The sequence below is a fragment of the Trichoderma harzianum genome (assembly GCF_003025095.1).
Source record: "Trichoderma harzianum CBS 226.95 unplaced genomic scaffold M431scaffold_2, whole genome shotgun sequence".
Taxonomy (NCBI): Eukaryota; Fungi; Ascomycota; class Sordariomycetes; order Hypocreales; family Hypocreaceae; genus Trichoderma; species Trichoderma harzianum.
In genome coordinates, this window is record NW_020209250.1 from 2,615,248 (window position 1) to 2,633,630 (window position 18,383).

General features: G+C 51.6%; 6 protein-coding genes across 6 annotated transcripts; 4 read left to right on the forward strand and 2 right to left on the reverse strand.

Annotated features, from left to right (window-relative positions):
* Positions 1 to 244: 244 nt before the first annotated feature.
* Positions 245 to 1,166, reverse strand: M431DRAFT_2013 (hypothetical protein; the record flags this gene model as incomplete). The annotated part of the gene is made up of 2 exons (XM_024913326.1): positions 245 to 673; positions 825 to 1,166. The coding sequence occupies 2 exons, from the start codon at positions 1,164 to 1,166 to the stop codon at positions 245 to 247; spliced, it is 771 nt and encodes a 256-aa protein (XP_024779086.1).
* A 2,481-nt stretch (positions 1,167 to 3,647) lies between these two features.
* On the forward strand, positions 3,648 to 5,516 carry M431DRAFT_76895 (hypothetical protein; the record flags this gene model as incomplete). Its single annotated transcript, XM_024922507.1, has 7 exons — positions 3,648 to 3,672; positions 3,805 to 3,845; positions 3,918 to 3,944; positions 4,049 to 4,124; positions 4,200 to 4,730; positions 4,794 to 5,217; positions 5,291 to 5,516. The coding sequence occupies 7 exons, from the start codon at positions 3,648 to 3,650 to the stop codon at positions 5,514 to 5,516; spliced, it is 1,350 nt and encodes a 449-aa protein (XP_024779087.1).
* A 686-nt stretch (positions 5,517 to 6,202) lies between these two features.
* On the forward strand, positions 6,203 to 10,511 carry M431DRAFT_491016 (hypothetical protein; the record flags this gene model as incomplete). Its single annotated transcript, XM_024916865.1, has 9 exons — positions 6,203 to 6,469; positions 6,541 to 7,314; positions 7,468 to 7,471; positions 8,581 to 8,681; positions 8,800 to 8,884; positions 8,980 to 9,035; positions 9,098 to 9,259; positions 9,322 to 9,647; positions 9,704 to 10,511. 9 exons carry the CDS (start codon positions 6,203 to 6,205, stop codon positions 10,509 to 10,511), a joined length of 2,583 nt encoding a protein of 860 aa, XP_024779088.1.
* A 1,605-nt stretch (positions 10,512 to 12,116) lies between these two features.
* Positions 12,117 to 15,325, forward strand: M431DRAFT_491018 (hypothetical protein; the record flags this gene model as incomplete). The annotated part of the gene is made up of 4 exons (XM_024916866.1): positions 12,117 to 12,963; positions 13,045 to 13,363; positions 13,878 to 14,095; positions 14,160 to 15,325. 4 exons carry the CDS (start codon positions 12,117 to 12,119, stop codon positions 15,323 to 15,325), a joined length of 2,550 nt encoding a protein of 849 aa, XP_024779089.1.
* A 135-nt stretch (positions 15,326 to 15,460) lies between these two features.
* Positions 15,461 to 16,213, reverse strand: M431DRAFT_504352 (hypothetical protein). Its single transcript, XM_024918460.1, has one exon. It carries the CDS (start codon positions 16,072 to 16,074, stop codon positions 15,616 to 15,618), a length of 459 nt encoding a protein of 152 aa, XP_024779090.1. The 5' UTR covers positions 16,075 to 16,213; the 3' UTR covers positions 15,461 to 15,615.
* Positions 16,214 to 16,488: 275 nt separating this feature from the next.
* Positions 16,489 to 18,046, forward strand: M431DRAFT_504353 (hypothetical protein). The gene is made up of 5 exons (XM_024918461.1): positions 16,489 to 16,592; positions 16,753 to 16,839; positions 17,023 to 17,385; positions 17,596 to 17,763; positions 17,828 to 18,046. The coding sequence occupies exons 1-5, from the start codon at positions 16,587 to 16,589 to the stop codon at positions 17,921 to 17,923; spliced, it is 720 nt and encodes a 239-aa protein (XP_024779091.1). The 5' UTR covers positions 16,489 to 16,586; the 3' UTR covers positions 17,924 to 18,046.
* The last annotated feature ends 337 nt before the right edge of the window (positions 18,047 to 18,383 follow it).

The window sequence follows — 18,383 nt, forward strand, 5'->3', positions numbered from 1 at the left end:
ACATTTGGGTTTTTATTCATTTTTTTTCTGTTCCATATGTAGACTACCTTACGAGAGAGACGGAACGCATGTTGTGATGTGATGAAATGGATATGAAGAATGCGTCAAGAGCAAGAACATTAACGGGCCGCTGTCAAGGACTTGCGGCTGTTGAGAGAGGAGGTGATATCCCGTTATAATACTGTGGAGGTAGAGCTTTTCAAATTATTACTTTTTTCCTCTTTTTTTTAGAGTTCTATTACTATTAATTTTGCTTCTTTGTCTGGTCACTCTTGGTAGAGCTGGCAATTGCAGTTAGTGAACCGGCCACCCATTTTGCTACAAACCATGACACGACGCCGACGACAACGAGATAGCACACGGTCGGAACTAGTGACTGCGGAAGCACGTTGTAAAGGTAGGGGTCCAGGATTAAATCGACGAGGACTGGGGGAGGGTCCTTCATGAGGGAGGAGTGGTGAGAGAAGTAGTCGGCTGCGGCGAGGACGCGGAGGAGGAGGACGGAGTTTTCGTCGTCGTTGTTTGGTGATGAGTTTTTTAAGGGTTGGTCCTCGATTTGGTGAGATTGGTGCTGGTGGGTTGGTTTGGCGTGTTGAGTGAGGGATTGGAGGAGTGCTGGGGTTGAGAGGACGGTGGTGAGGGGGTATGTGTCTAGGGTGAATGCCGTTGGTTCCTTTTGATGGTTTGTGAGTTTCATTCTTATTCTTGATATTATTTTTTTTGTATGAATTTGATATTTGGAAGGCTTGATACGACGATGATGTAGAATGAGGAAGATGAACGGGTGTAGCTACGGTTTTTCATTGGGAGGGGGAAACGCTTACAAGTGCGGACCAGCAGACGCGAAGCTCATAGCGTTGTCCTGGCGTGAGGTTGTCGAGCAGCAGCCATGACGGGTAGCCTTGTTGTTCGTCTTGCTGATTGAGCGGGAAGACGCGGCTGAGGTTGGTGCGTATGGACCAGCTTGTGGAAGGGCCTAGAACAGGGAGATCTTGATGGATGGCGGCGTCGAGGCTGGAGAGAGAAGTGGGCGGGGGTGCGGTGAAGATGGCCTTTTCGGTGTTGGCGTGGGAGGGGGATATGAGGGAGAGGAAGGGGATGAGGAGGAGGGATCTGGTGAGTGAGATGGGTGAGGAGTGGTGATGGGGGTTGTGGGTTGGTGGCATGGTTTTTTTGGTGTTGTTGCGTGGGTTTGGCTGTTGAATTGGTGCCGTTTTGGTTTTGTGTTTGTATTGCTTAGAGGAGTGATTAATTGGTGTGAGATTGAAGCCGTCGATTTTGGTGAAGAGGGTGAAGATGGATGTGAATGTGAAGAGATATTGATTCGCTGGTGGTTGATCGCGAGGCAGCACGTTGTTAAGATTTGGGACAGCAGTGTTGGCTGTGCGAGCTTGTGATTGGCTGGCTGTACTTTGAGGTACGTACCGTTACTTTCTGACTTCTTTACTTTTGGTCAACGAACGGATGGATACAAAACCATCGTGGGTATCATCATCACTCTTGCGCTAGAACTTCATGAGTCTATCATGGATAGTATGTGATGGGCTCTTGTGCATTCATTACTTTGCAGATGCATATGTGTATTGGCACGGGCAATAATAGCCGCTTTCTACTCCTTTTCTGCAACCTCGTCAAGTATGGGGTAGCGATTATTGCAACCTGGGGCCGCAGGTATGAGCATAATATATTAATCCGCAGTTATCCTTGAGGTTTCTGTCGTTCTAATGCGCTTCTGGAAATCCATCCATGTCACATCCCGTCATTGACAGGCTCTCATGAGGTGAAAATCCTCGGCCGATGACGGATACGGGTACGAGAATTAGCAGCAATGAACACTACTCATAGTGCCGCTACCTAAAGCTGAGTTGCTGCTGCTGGTTAATACTCGTACCCTCTCGGAGTAATAACACACCACAATGATCGCCGGGCCGTAGGAGGCAGCTGGTAAGAGCACTGGATGACATTATGGAGCTTTCCCGTGCCGCGCTCTGTGACGATGCCAGCAGTGCAGAAGGCACTTGACCACATTTAGTGGAGAGCTTTGCTGGCAAGTCTGGGCGAACCATCGATTCGGGAGAGACCCTGTCGTGAGGGTCTGTCTTCTTTTGGGTTAATCCAGAGCATGGCAGAAGGGGACAAGCAAAAGGGGGAGCTAGGGGAAGCGGCGGTCGGGGGAGGAGCCGGGAGATGATGATTGTTAGGTCAATTGGTACATATTGTGGTCTTGTCTCACTCTCTCGTTGTATGAAAGCGCTGTAGTTGTTGATATGATCGCGAGAGGGAAGCGCTGATGCTCAAGTAGCTAGACTCTAGAAGGGAAAGGGGATGGAGCGGCCTATATAAGATGGAGACTGGCTGGTGCGATTTGTGGGAGCCAGAGCTGTGCTTGGTACAGGTACTACGGAGTATATCAATACTTTGTGTCTCTCTATCTATCCCACATCCCCCTTATTGGTGAGAATGGGTGCTAGCCGAGCATCTTATGATTTTTGCCTTTTGGTCTCTCCCTTCGTCTGTAGGGACGGAGAGTACCGTAGAGCGTTGCATTTGTTGCCGTCATTTGCTTGGTAATCTAAGTTGAGGCGATAGCGGTGCTCGCTCCAGCGCGGGACCCTGTTCAGAGCTTCTGAGGGGGTGGAGGCACTCCGGACCGTACAGGTACAAGCACCGGACAGCTTAGCTCGAGGTTAGGCGGCTAGAGTGGCGCCTGTCTGGCGTCAAAGGCCAATGAGCGCGTACAGTAGGAGGACAGACAAGTCTAAGAGAAAACATTGACGGGGAAATTGGAACAAGACGCTGCTCGCACTGATGACAACTTGAGGATTTCTTTGTATGTACTATGGAGGATTTAGGTCATGGCATCAAGTCTCCCATCAGACTTCAAAGTAATGTACATGTACCTATGTGCAGGTATCATTACAGCCTGGTGTCACCGTCCGGGGTACACGGTTCTTGGTAGCTTTATCGAAGCCCCCCCTTTTGGGCACCACATTATTCTGCCGTATGAAAAAGGATGGATGTACAGTACATGTCTCTGTGAGCTGCTGTCCATCAGGTAGCTGTGGTGCCCCCTAATGAGAGGACTGTTGACAACCTCAACTTAGCTTATCTAGGTACCATAGCTACAGCACAGCTATATCTCATTGTTCAAAAACATCAACACTGCTACTGCATCTCCATCGCCCATGATGAATTAATTGCACCTGTCCTCTCAAGTCCCAGGTCCTCCAGTCACTGAAATTGATTCTCATCTCGGCAATACAGTAATCATTGCTGCCCGCCCAGAGCGGTGAGGCGACAGGGGCGCGCTCTACAGACGCGCTTACCACTTCCAGCCACGCCTGGACCCCCCCGTCCACGTCCCAAACCAAAAAGTCAACAAACCTCCCCTCTTCCTCTTGCTGTGCTGTGAGCAGCCCCTGTCCAGTCCAAATTTCCCCCCCACCTCTTCTCGACCCTCTCCCGACGAACCAGCTGCAACTTGTCCGTCCTCCTGTCCTTTTCACCACCTTTTCCCTCTGGAACCCCGTAATAAAAGCCTTTTTTCTTCTTTCCCCGGGCTCAATCTTGCACTCTTGCTACCTCGAAGTCACCACTCCTACTTTTCCTCTCCAACCCTTCAGAAAACAAAGAAAAAAGCGTTCACCATGCGTGAGGTTATTAGCATCAACGGTGCGTGCTAGCTCGACGGAGGGAAAGCCCCTTTACCTTTGGGCCCCCTCTCCCCACCAAACAAACGCGTCCCTTCACCGCATCATGGACGCCCGAGACCGCGAGTTGACGATGCTAACTTTTGGAGGATAGTCGGCCAGGCTGGTTGCCAGATTGCCAATTCCTGCTGGGAGGTTAGTTGGTTCGCCATTGGCATGTGTTTTTTTTTTCGTGACCATTCGAGCTGACATTTGCCCCTTCTCTAGCTTTACTGCCTCGAGCACGGTATCCAGGTACACCACCACCACTCCCGCACATGTGGCTTGAGCCCATTGTTTACAACCCTCCCACGACTCCAAAACGCGAAGCTAACAACGTCTTTTTTCTTCCCATACAGCCCGATGGTTACCTCACTGAGGAGCGCAAGGCTCAGGACCCCGATCAGGGGTTCAGCACCTTCTTCTCCGAGACTGGTATGTTTTGATCTCTCCCCGTCTCCTTTTATATGGTGTCGTTGAGAATATGTCACCTCTAACTCTTCCAAATAGGCCAGGGCAAGTACGTTCCCCGTGCCATCTACTGCGACTTGGAGCCCAATGTCGTCGACGAGGTCCGCACCGGTCCTTACCGCAACCTGTTCCACCCGGAGATGATGATCACCGGCAAGGAGGATGCTTCCAACAACTACGCCCGTGGCCACTACACCGTCGGCAAGGAGCTGATTGAGGGCGTTCTCGACAAGATCCGACGTGTTGCCGACAACTGCGTTGGTCTTCAGGGCTTCCTGGTCTTCCACTCCTTCGGTGGTGGTACCGGTTCTGGTTTCGGTGCTCTCCTGATGGAGCGTCTGTCCGTCGACTACGGCAAGAAGAGCAAGCTCGAGTTCTGCGTCTACCCTGCTCCTCAGACTGCCACCTCCGTCGTTGAGCCCTACAACTCCATCCTGACCACCCACACCACCCTGGAGCACTCCGACTGCTCCTTCATGGTCGACAACGAGGCCATCTACGACATCTGCCGTCGCAACCTCGGTCTTGAGCGCCCCAACTACGAGAACCTTAACCGCCTGATTGCTCAGGGTAAGTAGCCAGTCGAATCTGTGTCCAGTGAAGTCTACATACGCTAATTGCTTGCCCACGCAGTTGTTTCCTCCATCACCGCCTCCCTGCGTTTCGATGGTTCCCTCAACGTTGATCTGAACGAGTTCCAGACCAACCTGGTCCCCTACCCTCGTATCCACTTCCCTCTGGTCGCCTATGCTCCTGTCATCTCTGCTGCCAAGGCTGCCCACGAGGCCAACTCCGTCCAGGAGATGACCATGTCCTGCTTCGAGCCCAACAACCAGATGGTCAAGTGTGACCCCCGCAACGGCAAGTACATGGCCACCTGCTTGCTGTACCGTGGTGACGTTGTCCCCAACGACGCCCACAACGCCGTCGCTACCCTCAAGACCAAGCGCACCATCCAGTTCGTCGACTGGTGCCCTACTGGTTTCAAGCTCGGTATCTGCTACCAGGCTCCCGAGAACGTTCCCAACGGCGACCTCGCCAAGGTCAACCGTGCTGTGTAAGTTTTATACATACCACAATTTCCCCCTGATTAATGTACGTGCATGAGCTCAAGCTAACACGCAAAATAGCTGCATGCTGTCCAACACCACCGCCATCGCCGAGGCCTGGTCTTCCCTCTCTCTCAAGTTCGATCTCATGCACTCCAAGCGTGCCTTCGTTCACTGGTACGTTGGTGAGGGTATGGAGGAAGGTGAATTCTCCGAGGCCCGTGAGGATCTCGCTGCCCTGGAGCGCGATTACGAGGAGGTTGCTGCCGACTCTCTCGACAACGAGGAGATGGAGGCTGAGTACTAAGTTGTTTCTTTGCTGTTGGAGTCATGGATATTGAGGGTATGGACTGTGAAAACCGGTACCACCTAATCCCGCCCCTGCGTCCTCTTGGACAGGAGGTGTATTTTCTTTATTAGGTCGCAAGCCTCAGTTTTTAATGTTAAAAAGCAAATCTGTAAATGGGAAGAAGCCAACAGACGCTGTTATCTATAAAGGTTGATTTGAGCAATTGGTGTATGTACAAGAGAAGATATGTAATCTGTAAATTACGAGTTTGCGGAATCCTGCGATTGCCGCTGCGTTGTATTAAATCCGGGGTGCCTTGTCTTGAAATGTGCTGCTCCATCTCCAAGTTCAAGTACAGTCAGTAGTCGTACTCCATATCGTTAGCCACAATAACAATGATAACAATGATCGATCTATCCACCTTGACGCTAGACTAGTCGGCGGCCCGACAGTTGTGAGAAGGTAATCCTCTCTTTTTTAAGGCCGAGGAATGCGGAGGACGACGCCGGGCCAAACGGGCCAGCGTGACTTGCTATAGCCGTCAGACGTGGTGCCACGGGCCGATAATACGCGACATTCGCCGCTCTGTGCAGCTGGTCCCCCAATTGCCATTAATTTCATACCTGCTGCTACTCCAACACAACACTCACCCCTTCTGTTGTCGGCTCGGTGCCTCTCAACCAAATCCCATTCCCTCGCTCACCATGTCTCTACTTCGATCGTCCATCTGCCGGGCTTGCAGGCGCTCTTCACCGCTGAGGGTGCACAGAGGCTTTGCAACGGCCAGCCGCCCTCCGACGTCATCCGACAGCCGAGTCAGGATCGTGGAAGTCGGCCCACGAGACGGACTGCAGAACGAGAAAAAGGCCATTTCGCTGGCAACCAAGATTGAGCTGATTGAGCGATTGGCCAAGACGGGATTGACGACGATTGAAGCCGGTTCCTTTGTAGCGCCGAAATGGGTGCCGCAGGTAAGAGAAGACTTGCTGTTGGCTGCTAGGTCTATTTTCGGGAGAAGGATGGCTGATTCGAGGCGATGTAGATGGCCAACTCGAGCGAGATCATGGAGCATATCCTACAACAGAAGATTGAGGCCCCCGTTCCCATCACCTACTCCTTCCTCGCGCCGAATAGAAAGGGATTTCAAAGTGCAGAAGCGCTATTGAAACAGAACCCCGGCAGATTTGCTACACTACTAGAGCCCGATGTTAAGAAGCCGGCGGTGGAAGTGGCCGTCTTTGCTGCCGCTACGGAGAGCTTCTCGCAGAAGAACCTCAACTGCGACATCAAGACTTCGCTAGACCGATTCAAGGCTGTCATTCAGGACTCCAAGGCGCTGGGACTCCGTGTTCGAGCCTACATCTCAGTGGTGCTGGGCTGTCCGTTCGAGGGCTTCGATGTTGATCCTCACAAGGTGGCTGAGATTGCCACTGACCTGCTGGAGTCTGGAGCCGACGAGATTTCGCTTGGCGACACCACTGGCATGGGTACAGCTCCCCGGACGAGCGCACTGCTCAAATGCATGAGTGCGGCAGGTATCCGCACGGAGGACATTGCGATGCACTTTCACGACACGTATGGACAGGCGCTAGTCAACACGGCTGTGTCACTAGAGCATGGAATCCGAACATTCGACAGCAGCGTGGGCGGACTGGGTGGCTGCCCTTACAGCCCTGGAGCGACGGGTAACGTGGCGACGGAGAACATGGTTTACTTTATGGAGAGTTTGGGCATGGAGACGGGTGTTGATTTGGATGACATGGCGGATATTGGAGCTTGGATTACGCAGGAGATTGGCAAGCCGAATGATAGCTCGGTAGGAAAGGCGGTGCTGGGAGCGAGGTCGAGAAAGGGAGCTGCGGCTGCTGAAAAGGCGTAGAGGACAAAGATGTGAGGATGCTTTGATCTTGCCAAGTAAATATATACCAATCTATCCATCTACATATCTATCATGTTTTATGCTTAATAGGGTTGTATGATTTACGCTTACAGCTTGACTTTTGGTTAGAAGTACCACCAACTCTATGGAAGCATTGAATTCTGTAGTGATTATCTATTATACGTGTTGATTAAACCAGCTCCGTTAGATCAATTGAACCTCTATTCTATTTAAAACAATAATAACTCAATTGGTTCCGCCGCTGTGCTTATAGACAAGGGTGCAGTCATCGTTCTTTGTAGGGGATCACCGAGCTTCCCCCGTCTGTCACTGAACTGATGCCGATGCAGTTTGGAGGGGTAGCTTCTACCTCTATGCAGCTTGGACCGCTGGTGCTTTGCTCCCCTCAGGAGAGGTACTCAGTACTGTGTTCATACTGCATCTCTGTCTCCAACGGGATTCTCTGTACTCAATGGCTGAGTCCACGTATGGAGAGTAAATAATTTCAACATCATATAGCAGTACAGGATTGATTCTTGTAAAACGCACCGTCGCCAAGATAAGGTTACTGGGACGCAATTCCAAGCACCTGCCACTAGCAGTCATGTGATGTCACGGCCGCTCTTCTTCGCTGTCCAAATCATGACTCCAGGTCCAGCCAGCCAAAAGGCGCTCGGCGTGGGGTCTATTTTTTTGCGCAGCGAGCGCAGAGGCCTCAGCGCCCCCCAAAGCAACCCGCTAAACCCACTAACGAGCGCTCACTGGAACAAGAAACCGCCAAGGCCATTTTGATTGAAAGGCGGCGGTCTCTCTTGTCTCCACTTCTTGGTCGAGCTGTTTCGCTTCCAGCCTTCTCTTGTTCTGTCTCCGACCTTGATCTTTCCTCCCATCTTCGCCAGCTACCCTTTTGCGACGACGCATCCCGATATCGAGCTCGGTGGTTCTTTTTCGCTGCTCGAATAACCGACCTCTTTTTAAACTCCTTTGTACCATTTGGCTCGCTTACATCCGTTGTCCTTCTCGGACAATACGCTCCTCCACTTTCAACTTGCCCCCCGACGGTAATTCGTGGCTACTTGAGGTTGCTGCGCCGTGACCGCATAAAATCGAAAGCCGGCCAAGGTTTGGAGAGATAGAGCTTCAGAGGGGAAGCTTCCAGCTGCACGCAGGCGGAAACACCAGAAACACAAGATAGATTCGCAGCAATGGCGGACCCACGCAATTCGTCATCCTACTCAGTTGTGCCGCAACTGCAGTACAACACCGTGAGCGGTGTCAATGGTCCTCTGGTTATTGTCGAGAATGTATGGCATCTCCGTTCTCTCTCCGCTCTCTTGTTTCTTTTTCATCTCAGCTGGAATGGCGTGAAATGGAATGGGGATTGGTTGTGTACAATGCTGACGGCGACTGGTTGCGGTATAGGTCAAATTCCCGCGATACAATGAGATCGTTACGCTTACGCTGCCCGACGGAACGGAGAGAAACGGACAAGTTCTGGAAGCCCGAGGTGGGTGATGATTCCTTTTCTATAATATACCTATATATGAGCATGGCGCCGCCAATGCCTGCGTGGAATGTTTGTTCTGACATGAGAGGGGGTAGGTGACCGAGCTGTCGTCCAGGTCTTTGAGGGTACTCCCGGTATCGATGTGAAGAAGGCAAGTGAGCCCGATCGCCAATCGCTAGAGGGCTTGTGACTAACAGGAAGTGCAACATCCAGACTCGTGTCAAGTTTACCGGTCAGAACCTTAAGCTCGGTGTCTCGGAGGACATGCTTGGCCGTATCTTTGATGGATCTGGACGAGCCATCGACAAGGGTCCTAAGGTGCTGCCAGAAGAGTACCTCGATATCAACGGCAGTCCCATTAACCCCTTCTCTCGAGTAAGTTACCACTTTCCGATGCATGCCTGGTAGGTCGAGCAACATGGCCTAACGTGTCTTAGGAATACCCCGAAGAAATGATCGCGACTGGTATTTCGGCCATCGATACGATGAACTCGATCGCTCGAGGACAAAAGATTCCCATTTTCTCAGCCTCTGGTCTGCCTCACAACGAGATTGCTGCTCAGATTTGCCGACAGGCTGGCTTGGTCAAGCAGCAGGGAATCACCAACAAGGGTGTTCATGACGGCCACGAGGAGAACTTCTCCATCGTGTTCGGTGCCATGGGTGTCAACATGGAGACTGCTCGATTCTTTACCCGTGATTTCGAAGAGAACGGCAGTCTGGAGCGTACTACTCTGTTCCTCAACCTTGCTAACGATCCTACGTAAGTGCTCTTCTCTTTCCCCTAACGAGGGCTGTTGGCTGACACAATGCAAACAGTATCGAGCGTATTATTACTCCTCGTCTTGCCCTTACGACAGCCGAGTACTACGCCTACCAGCTCGAGAAGCACGTCTTGGTCATCTTGACTGATTTGTCGGCCTACTGCGATGCTCTTCGTGAGGTTTCCGCAGCTCGAGAAGAAGTTCCCGGTCGTCGTGGTTTCCCCGGTTACATGTACACGGATTTGTCGACCATTTACGAACGAGCTGGCCGTGTGACTGGACGAAACGGCTCCATCACCCAGATCCCCATCTTGACCATGCCCAACGACGATATTACTCACCCCATCCCCGATTTGACAGGATACATTACCGAAGGACAGATCTTTGTCGACCGTCCTCTGTACAACCGTGGTATCTACCCGCCCATCAACGTGCTGCCTTCGCTGTCACGTTTGATGAAGTCTGCTATTGGTGAGGGTATGACGCGCAAGGACCACGGTGATGTGTCCAACCAGCTGTATGCCAAGTACGCCATTGGCCGTGATGCCGCCGCCATGAAGGCTGTCGTTGGTGAGGAGGCTCTGTCATCCGAGGACAAGCTGTCGCTTGAGTTCCTGGACAAGTTTGAGCGCCAGTTCATCAGCCAAGGCGCGTACGAGTCCCGATCGATCTACGAGTCCCTGGATCTGGCCTGGAGCCTGCTCCGTATCTACCCCAAGGACTTGCTCAACCGTATCCCTGCCAAGATCCTCAATGAGTTCTACCAGCGATCTCAAAAGGACGCCAAGGCAAAGGGCAAGGCGCGAGCCGAGGTTGCCTCAAACGACAGGCAGCAGGCTGAGGAGAACCTGATTGACGCATAGGAGCCCTCCTCGGCGACGTCTGGTGTTTTTCTTTCGGGGGAGGAGCAGAAGTGAAGTATAAATTAGTTGCTTGGCTTGGAAGTATGATATTACCCGTGGTAGAAAGTGAGGTGCATAAATCCTGGGTGCGGAACTTGTTATTCTCTAGTTTTCTTTCGTTGTTTGGCATTTCCGACTTGCGCTGGGAGAGACAGCAATCTGACACGATAATGGAGAGGGTTGTAGCGTGAATATAGGCAGCAGAGCAAATGTCAAGTCGATTTCCAAAAGAGCTGTGAACAAGCATGTCTACCGTGTGCGGGTTTAGTTTCGCGTACAGTAGGATCTGGCCGACCATGATGCAATGCAACGTGAATTAGGTAGACTGATGCAGGGTAGGGATTTCACCGCTCATCAATCCCGGATATGATGTACTTGGTCCTTTGGGTAATAAAAAGCACAGCGTATTGCGATCTGAGTGGTGCGGAAATAGCCGTTCAAGCCGTTGAAATGCAAATGTGCCTGTAAGCAGCTGAGCTAGGGGGAAAGGCCGTGGTTCCCGTTTAGTCAAGCGGTTCATAGATTTTGGCTTATAGCCATTGGAGCGCTTACTTTGGCGTATAATAGCGTATTAGACATGGAGGGTTTGAGAGTTACAGGACAAGCTTGTGTTAGTTGGTTCCGATGAGAGCACTTTTGGCGCACCTATGAGGTTGTTTGGGGGTAAATGTTAGTTAGTAGGTGTTAATTCATGTAGTTTGGTTGTTAATTGGGAGGAATGAAGATCGAGGTTGGAGTTGTATCTGATCTGTTGGTGTGCTTTTGCCCCGCGTTTGAGGTTACATTGGGTATGTTGGTGTGTGAAGAGCTGGAGTGATGTTTTGGGAGAGGCGGCATGCTATGGGAGTTGATTCTCAGTTTAACTTGTCGTGATCTACGGAGTACATAGGATGTCATTGAAAATCAAATGGCATCAATAAGAGGGAAGAAGAAAAAAAAACTAGAGCTTCGTCACATAAATCCTGGGGATTGTTATGCTATCCCCAGTTGTTTGTATCGGGATTCCTACACCATACATCATCAACAGGTGACATCATGCTCGTATGCATTGATCAACCGCTCCAACCCCGGAGAAGCGAAATCAATCCTTCGCTCACTTCCCCCTGTTCTCTCCTCGCTCTCTCGGAACTTGTGCCTTCAGTCGCTTAGCTAGTCCTTTTTTCTCCTCGTGGTAAATCCGGGGAAAGACAACCTTACCCCTCTCATTGCCTTTCCAGCCCCCTGGGATCATCGTGGTTGGTTGCCTGTTGTGGACAGTGATATGTTGGCCGGGACTTTGGTTTCTGCGTCATGTGGATGGACAAAGAAGCCGAAGACACGAGATGCTGCATACTGTGTGCAAGGTTAGAGTAGCATTGGGGCGCGAGAGTCGTGCTGTGTCACTCATGGGCTCTGGAGTACTTAATGCATGGATGGGTATGTGTCTTGGGCCCTCCCGATCTGCGAATGTCTTGGCCATCTCCCTTTGTTTAGTTTTCCACAGGGGCTGAGTTTGTTTTTCACAGGCTGCGCCACTACAGTACTTCTGATTGTCTTTGATCTCTTCTGGAGAAGAATTGCTCCATCATGAAGCTGACGGGCAACTCTTTGGCCGTTTTGGCTGCGGCTGCTGCCCTTCCACTTACAGCCAGCGCCGCGTCGAGTGGAAGCGGCCCAGACAAGGACGGCAAGTATTGGATTCGCGCAAAGGGCATCGAGGCGTCTTTCATACCGTATGGAGCGTCCATCTCGAACTTGTTCATCAACGATCGCTACGGCATCCAGCGCGATCTCGTGGGCGGCTTCGACAATGCCACCTACTACGGCATTGACAAGCAGCATCCGCACTTTGGCGGCGTGCCGGGCCGGTACGCGAACCGCATCAAGAACAGCACCTTTGTCATCGACGGCAAGACATACCACACGCCGCCGAATGAGAATCCCACAAAGGCCGCGCCCAGCGGATCAGATACCCTTCACGGGGGCCCCGACGGCTGGGACTGGCGCAACTTCACCGTGTCGGCGCATACCGCGACGAGCATAACCTTTAGCATAGTCGATCCGGACGGAAAGGAGGGTTTTCCTGGCGAGGTCGTGTCGCACATCACGTACACGGTGCAGGAGAACCAGTGGGACTTTAAGATGGTGGCGCTGGCGACGACCAAGAAGACGCCCATCATGCTTAGCAGCCACACGTACTGGAACCTGGATGGGTATGCCAATAACGAAACGCAGACGGCGCTGAATCATACGCTGCATCTTCCGTATAGTGGACAGCGCGTCGATGTCGATGGCTTCTTGATCCCGACGGGCGACATTTTGGCGAACAAGAAGAACACGGCGAATGACTTTTGGTCGCAGCCGAAGCAGCTTGGCAAGGGCTTCCAGCAGAGTGGCATCAAGGAGAATTGCGGTAACAATTGCACTGGCTTTGGTAAGGATTCCTGACGTCGTCCTCCATTTGATCAAGGGAGGAGGGAAATGGGATGATGCAATGAGCTAATAGAGACATTAGATACCTGCTACCTCGTCAACCGGGATGCTCTGGGCCCCTTTGACTGGCGTACTGAAGGCCCTGTCGCTAGCTTATCCTCACCTTGGTCCGGCATCCACCTGGACGTCTATTCGGACCAGACGGCCTTCCAGGTGTACAGCTGCAACGGGCAAAACGGCACGCTGACGTTGAAGAAGACGCAGGGTCTGCACAACAACAAGAAATTCCCGAGAACGATTCCAAAGTACGGATGTCTGGTGATGGAGGTGGAGGACTGGATTGACGGCATTAACAACCCGGAATGGGGGAGGAAGCAGATCTGGGGACCGGACGATGGCCCGTATGTGGTTCAGGCGAGCTACAGATTCAGTATTGATGGCAAGAAGAAGAGTTCGTAGGAGAGCTATTTTTGCTGGTACAGTAGTAATGGTGTTTGTATGAAAGAGAAGGAATCAGAACGTAGGAATAATATCTATGAGGTTTCATCAGTGTATTTTCACATCATGTATTGCACTGGGTGTAAGTGAAGCGAAGTAAAGCATTGACAACAGAAGACAAGTCCGTTGTGGGGCCGCTTGAGATCCATCCATCACCCCACCTTGAATGTGCCATTTCCAGTGTAAAAGCTTTTGTCAGTTACAACTACAGCCAATCTTGACATATTTTCAAATTGCATATTGCTTGATATTCGATTTACCAGACCCACCAGTTGACACATTATCTCGCATACGAAATCGAAATCGCCAAATTTGCCTCGGACGAGAAGCGAAAAGCAAGTTGCAAACGAGGGGCAGCGAGGGGCAACGGGGAAAGAAAGAAAAAAAAAGTAGTAGGAAGAAGGACGACTGCAAAAGATCAGAAATGGAAGACGACCGGGCGCTCGTCGATCTCGGCGCGGCAGCGGATATAGAGGAAGCGCGACTAGAAGTTCACGGAGCAGATAACGACACTACAAAAGATGAGACACCGGCATTAAGACAACCAAAGAGGCGCTTTGTAGGACGGAGAGCAGCGGACGAGGCGGCGGCAGCAAAGGGATCAACAGAGGAGGGAGGTAGCGGTGCTGTTCAAGGTATGTGGCGACTGTTCAGTACTTAAACGCTTCGTCGGCTCTCTAACATCATCCTGACTTTTAGCGGCCAAACCTCGACGAGCTCCGCGACTTCTAAACAGAGTCCCCAAGGAAATATTAGAAGACCCCAGCCTCAAGGAAGCCATAGCGCTGCTGCCAGCCAACTACAACTTCGAAATACCAAAGACAATACACCGAATCCGAGAGTCCGGGGCGCGCAAAGTAGCGCTGCAGATGCCCGAAGGCCTGCTCTTGTTTGCGACGACCATTTCGGACATTGTGACGCAGTTCTGCCCGGGCGTCGAGACGCTCATTATGGGCGATGTGACGTACGGCGCGTGCTGCATCGACGACTATACTGCGCGAGCGCTGGGTTGCGATTTGCTGGTGCATTATGCGCATAGTTGTTTGATCCCCGTGGACGTGACCAAGATCAAGACGCTGTACGTCTTTGTCGATATTAGCATCGATACGGCGCATCTGATTGCCTCGCTGGAGAGAAACTTTGCCAGTGGCAAGACTATTGCGATTGTCGGCACTATTCAATTCAACGCCACCATCCACGGCATACGGAGCAGCCTCGAAGCGGCTGGTTTCGGCGTCGTCGTGCCTCAGATCGGACCACTCAGCAAGGGTGAGATCCTAGGCTGCACATCGCCTCGTCTGCGGGATGAGGATGGCATTGACCTGATTCTCTATCTCGGTGACGGGCGCTTCCATCTTGAGAGTATCATGATTCACAACCCGGCTATTCCTGCTTACCGGTACGACCCATACTCGCGCAAGTTGACGCGAGAGACGTACGGCCACGATGAGATGCAGTCAGTGCGCCGTTCCGCCATCCAGACTGCCCGCAAAGCCCGTCGCTGGGGCCTCATTCTGGGATCGCTCGGGCGCCAGGGGAACCCGCATACGCTGGCCCTTATCGAGCGGGAGCTGGCCGAGCGGGGCATCCCCAAGATAGATCTCCTCCTGAGCGAAATCTTCCCCGGCAAGCTTGCCATGATGAGCGATGTCGAGTGCTGGGTGCAGGTTGCATGCCCGCGGTTGAGTATCGACTGGGGATACGCTTTCCCCAGGCCGCTTCTAACTCCTTACGAGGCACTTGTGGCGCTGGGGAAGAGAGGGGGCTGGGGTAAGGAGGATGGTGGTGATGGCATCTACCCTATGGATTACTATGGACGAGATGGGCTGGGGAGGACGAAGCCGCTGGAGGGTGTTGCGGCATGAATACCATTTAGTAGAGCGATTTAGCCACGCATCTAGGTCATGACATAGAGTAAATATGTAATGATAGACATGATCTCCTGCTAGTAGAAGAGATATGTTTTAGTATTCCTGTATATGGAAATGATGATGATAATGCCATAGCTCTCCAGGGACATGAGTAACCTGAATCCATAACAATTGCATTCATATCTCATTATGGCTTCTTCATAAAGGTCTCGTTGTTGTGTTAACGCACTGAATTATATACAATGTAGAAAGATGAACGGAGAGGAGATTTTCTTCTCTATCCATCATGAAGCGGGGGCATGAGCCGTTCCAACGGGTTCTGGTCGATTCGCAAACATGAGCTTGTATTTGACGATATCAACCACCTCTAGATTATCGCCCTCCTCCATATACGGCCCAGAAGAGCTCTCTAGCATCCTATTCTGCCGTTTCCTCACCACGGCAAGCGCCTTGGGGAGCTTCTTCACTTCGCCCGTTAGCCGCTGGTGCTGGCCAATGTACATGTGGACTCGCTTCATCCAAGCCGTCCCGATGGCGTCTGGTGAATATTCTGGGAACTCGAGTCTTCCGAATTCCACGTCTTTGAGAGTCTCGCCTTCGGTGTCTTGGGGAAGATTTATACTTCCTTGTAGCTCGAGAATTGCGAGGCCGGAGGGTGTTTGGAGGAGGGTTGGGAGTGGGTTGGTTGTGGTTGTGGAAGCTTGCTTGGATGGAGGATATAGTTTGGCGGTGGAGGAAGACATGGCTGGATTAATGGCTGTGAAAATTGATTTGAATTAAATGAAATAATAAAAAAGAGATGCTGATACGGCGAATATAATGATATGCGAATGAGAAGATGATTGGACAAATCTCATCAAGCAAGATCGATCTCAAGACAAGCTTAAGATGTTAGACGCTGAGAATCCTGCCCCACACGTTCTCACAGGCAGAAAGTGGATCGACGCCGCATTTACAGCTCCAGGACAAAGAGGCTGGTGAAGTCGCCCTAGCCACACTTTCACCAAAGCTGGATCTAAGAGATCGCTCTAACCATCCACAGGCAAAGACCCCACCAATGAACAAAAAAGTCTCTGATTGGCCAGGCTAACTTCCCACACGCCAAAATGGAGCCCTAGGCGAATGCACACAACAATTTCTCGTTTTTTTCTTCTGCCCCAATTTCGCTCTTTTGCCCTACCTATTCCTTCAACACCAAAGCCGACTTCACGCGAGCCAGGTCAAGCCAAACTTGCACCACCACAACACTGGCAAGATGAAGGTACGATACCATACTCATGCTCCTCCCAATGCGGAACGAATTTGTTCTCGACCGACATGGCCAGATGCTGCAAGCACTTCATCATCTGCGCTTTTGTCGTTCCACCGCCGTGTCAACTCCAACGTCGTCGCTAACATGATTTTTTTTTTCTCTTCGATAGTTGAACATCTCTTACCCTGCCAATGGCAGCCAGAAGCTCATCGACATTGAGGATGAGCGTAAGCTCGCCGTCTTCATGGAGAAGCGCGTACGTCTTTCCCCCAATACGGAACGAGAGCAGGACGGGATTTTGGTTATCGACGAGAAGAACACCATACTCGATATCGAAAAACCTTTTTCTACCGTCCTCACATCTTCCGAGGCTACGTGCCGCCAACCCCTCCAACGCAGAAAGAATTCGAGAATTAACATGTCTTTTTTGACAATATAGATGGGCGCTGAGGTCCCCGGCGACTCTGTCGGCGACGAGTTCAAGGGTTACATCTTCCGCATCACTGGTGGAAACGACAAGCAGGGTTTCCCCATGAAGCAGGGTGTCATGCACCCCAGCCGTGTCCGCCTCCTGCTCGCCGACGGCCACTCCTGCTACCGCCCCCGCCGAACCGGTGAGCGCAAGCGAAAGTCCGTCCGCGGCTGCATCGTCGCCATGGACCTGTCCGTCCTCGCCCTCTCCATCGTCAAGCAGGGTGATGCCGACATCCCCGGCCTGACCGACGTCGTCCAGCCCAAGCGCCTCGGACCCAAGCGCGCCACCAAGATCCGCAAGTTCTTCAACCTCACCAAGGATGACGATGTATGTTTCACCCTGTACCCATACTCGGTCATCGCCTACCAGGAGCTGCGGTGGAGGGAATGGCAGTCCGGGTAGAGTGTGAGAAGACTACTGGGCGAACTCTTATTCTCGACCTTTCAAAGGCGAGGAAAGGGTTGGCCCGGTGCCGAGGTTAAAGAAAACAAAAGTATAAGAATTCAATGGAACTAATCACCATTGGCAAAATAATAGGTCCGCAAGTACGTCATCCGACGAGAGGTCCAGCCCAAGGGCGAGGGCAAGAAGCCTTACACCAAGGCTCCCAAGATCCAGAGACTGGTCACCCCCCAGCGCCTGCAGCACAAGCGCCACCGTCTCGCTCTCAAGCGCCGCCAGGCCGAGAAGGTCAAGGACGAGGCCGTGCGTATTCCCCTTGCAAAAAGCTCTCCGCCGCAATTTACAATGCTAACAATTTACAAAACAGAACGAGTACGCCCAGGTCCTTGCCAAGCGTGTCGCCGAGGCCAAGGCCCACAAGGCCGATGCCCGCAAGCGACGAGCAAGCTCCATGCACAAATAAGGGTTCGGCGTTTTGTTATAATGAAAGAGAAAAAAAGGGGAATCATCATACCTTGGTCCTGTGGTTTGCATGCATTGGGAGTGAGGATCTCTCGGGCTTAATTTTGGGCCCACCTGTTATGAATGTATTAGAAACATATCCAAATATTTCCAAATGCATTCATGACGCCATTTCTTGACAATATCCGTATTTTTTTTTGCTCCATCTTTAATCGGGGGTTCGTAGTTTGCCCAAACGTTCGAGTCCATACGTAGGCATACATTGGATCGTGCATCTTGACTATGTAATAAGGCATCAATTTATTACGAGATATACATCTCACTGACCGAAATTGGGGCCATCGTACGTTCGAGATCGTTAAGTGATATTTTCATGAAGAGCCTATTGTATTTGCCCAATTCTAAGCCTAGGTAGTCCTGCTAATCTACGTGAAAGCAATGTCTTTTTTAACCACCCCTAC

What these genes read in the sequence shown, in the direction of transcription:
- M431DRAFT_504352 (XM_024918460.1), bottom strand. Translation starts at nt 16,074, where the DNA reads ATGTCTTCCTCCACCGCCAAACTATATCCTCCATCCAAGCAAGCTTCC.
- M431DRAFT_504353 (XM_024918461.1), top strand. An exon ending in ACCTCACCAAGGATGACGAT is followed by an intron (nt 17,386 to 17,595) that starts GTATGTTTCACC and finishes GCAAAATAATAG; the next exon opens with GTCCGCAAGTACGTCATCCG. An exon ending in AGAAGGTCAAGGACGAGGCC is followed by an intron (nt 17,764 to 17,827) that starts GTGCGTATTCCC and finishes TTTACAAAACAG; the next exon opens with AACGAGTACGCCCAGGTCCT.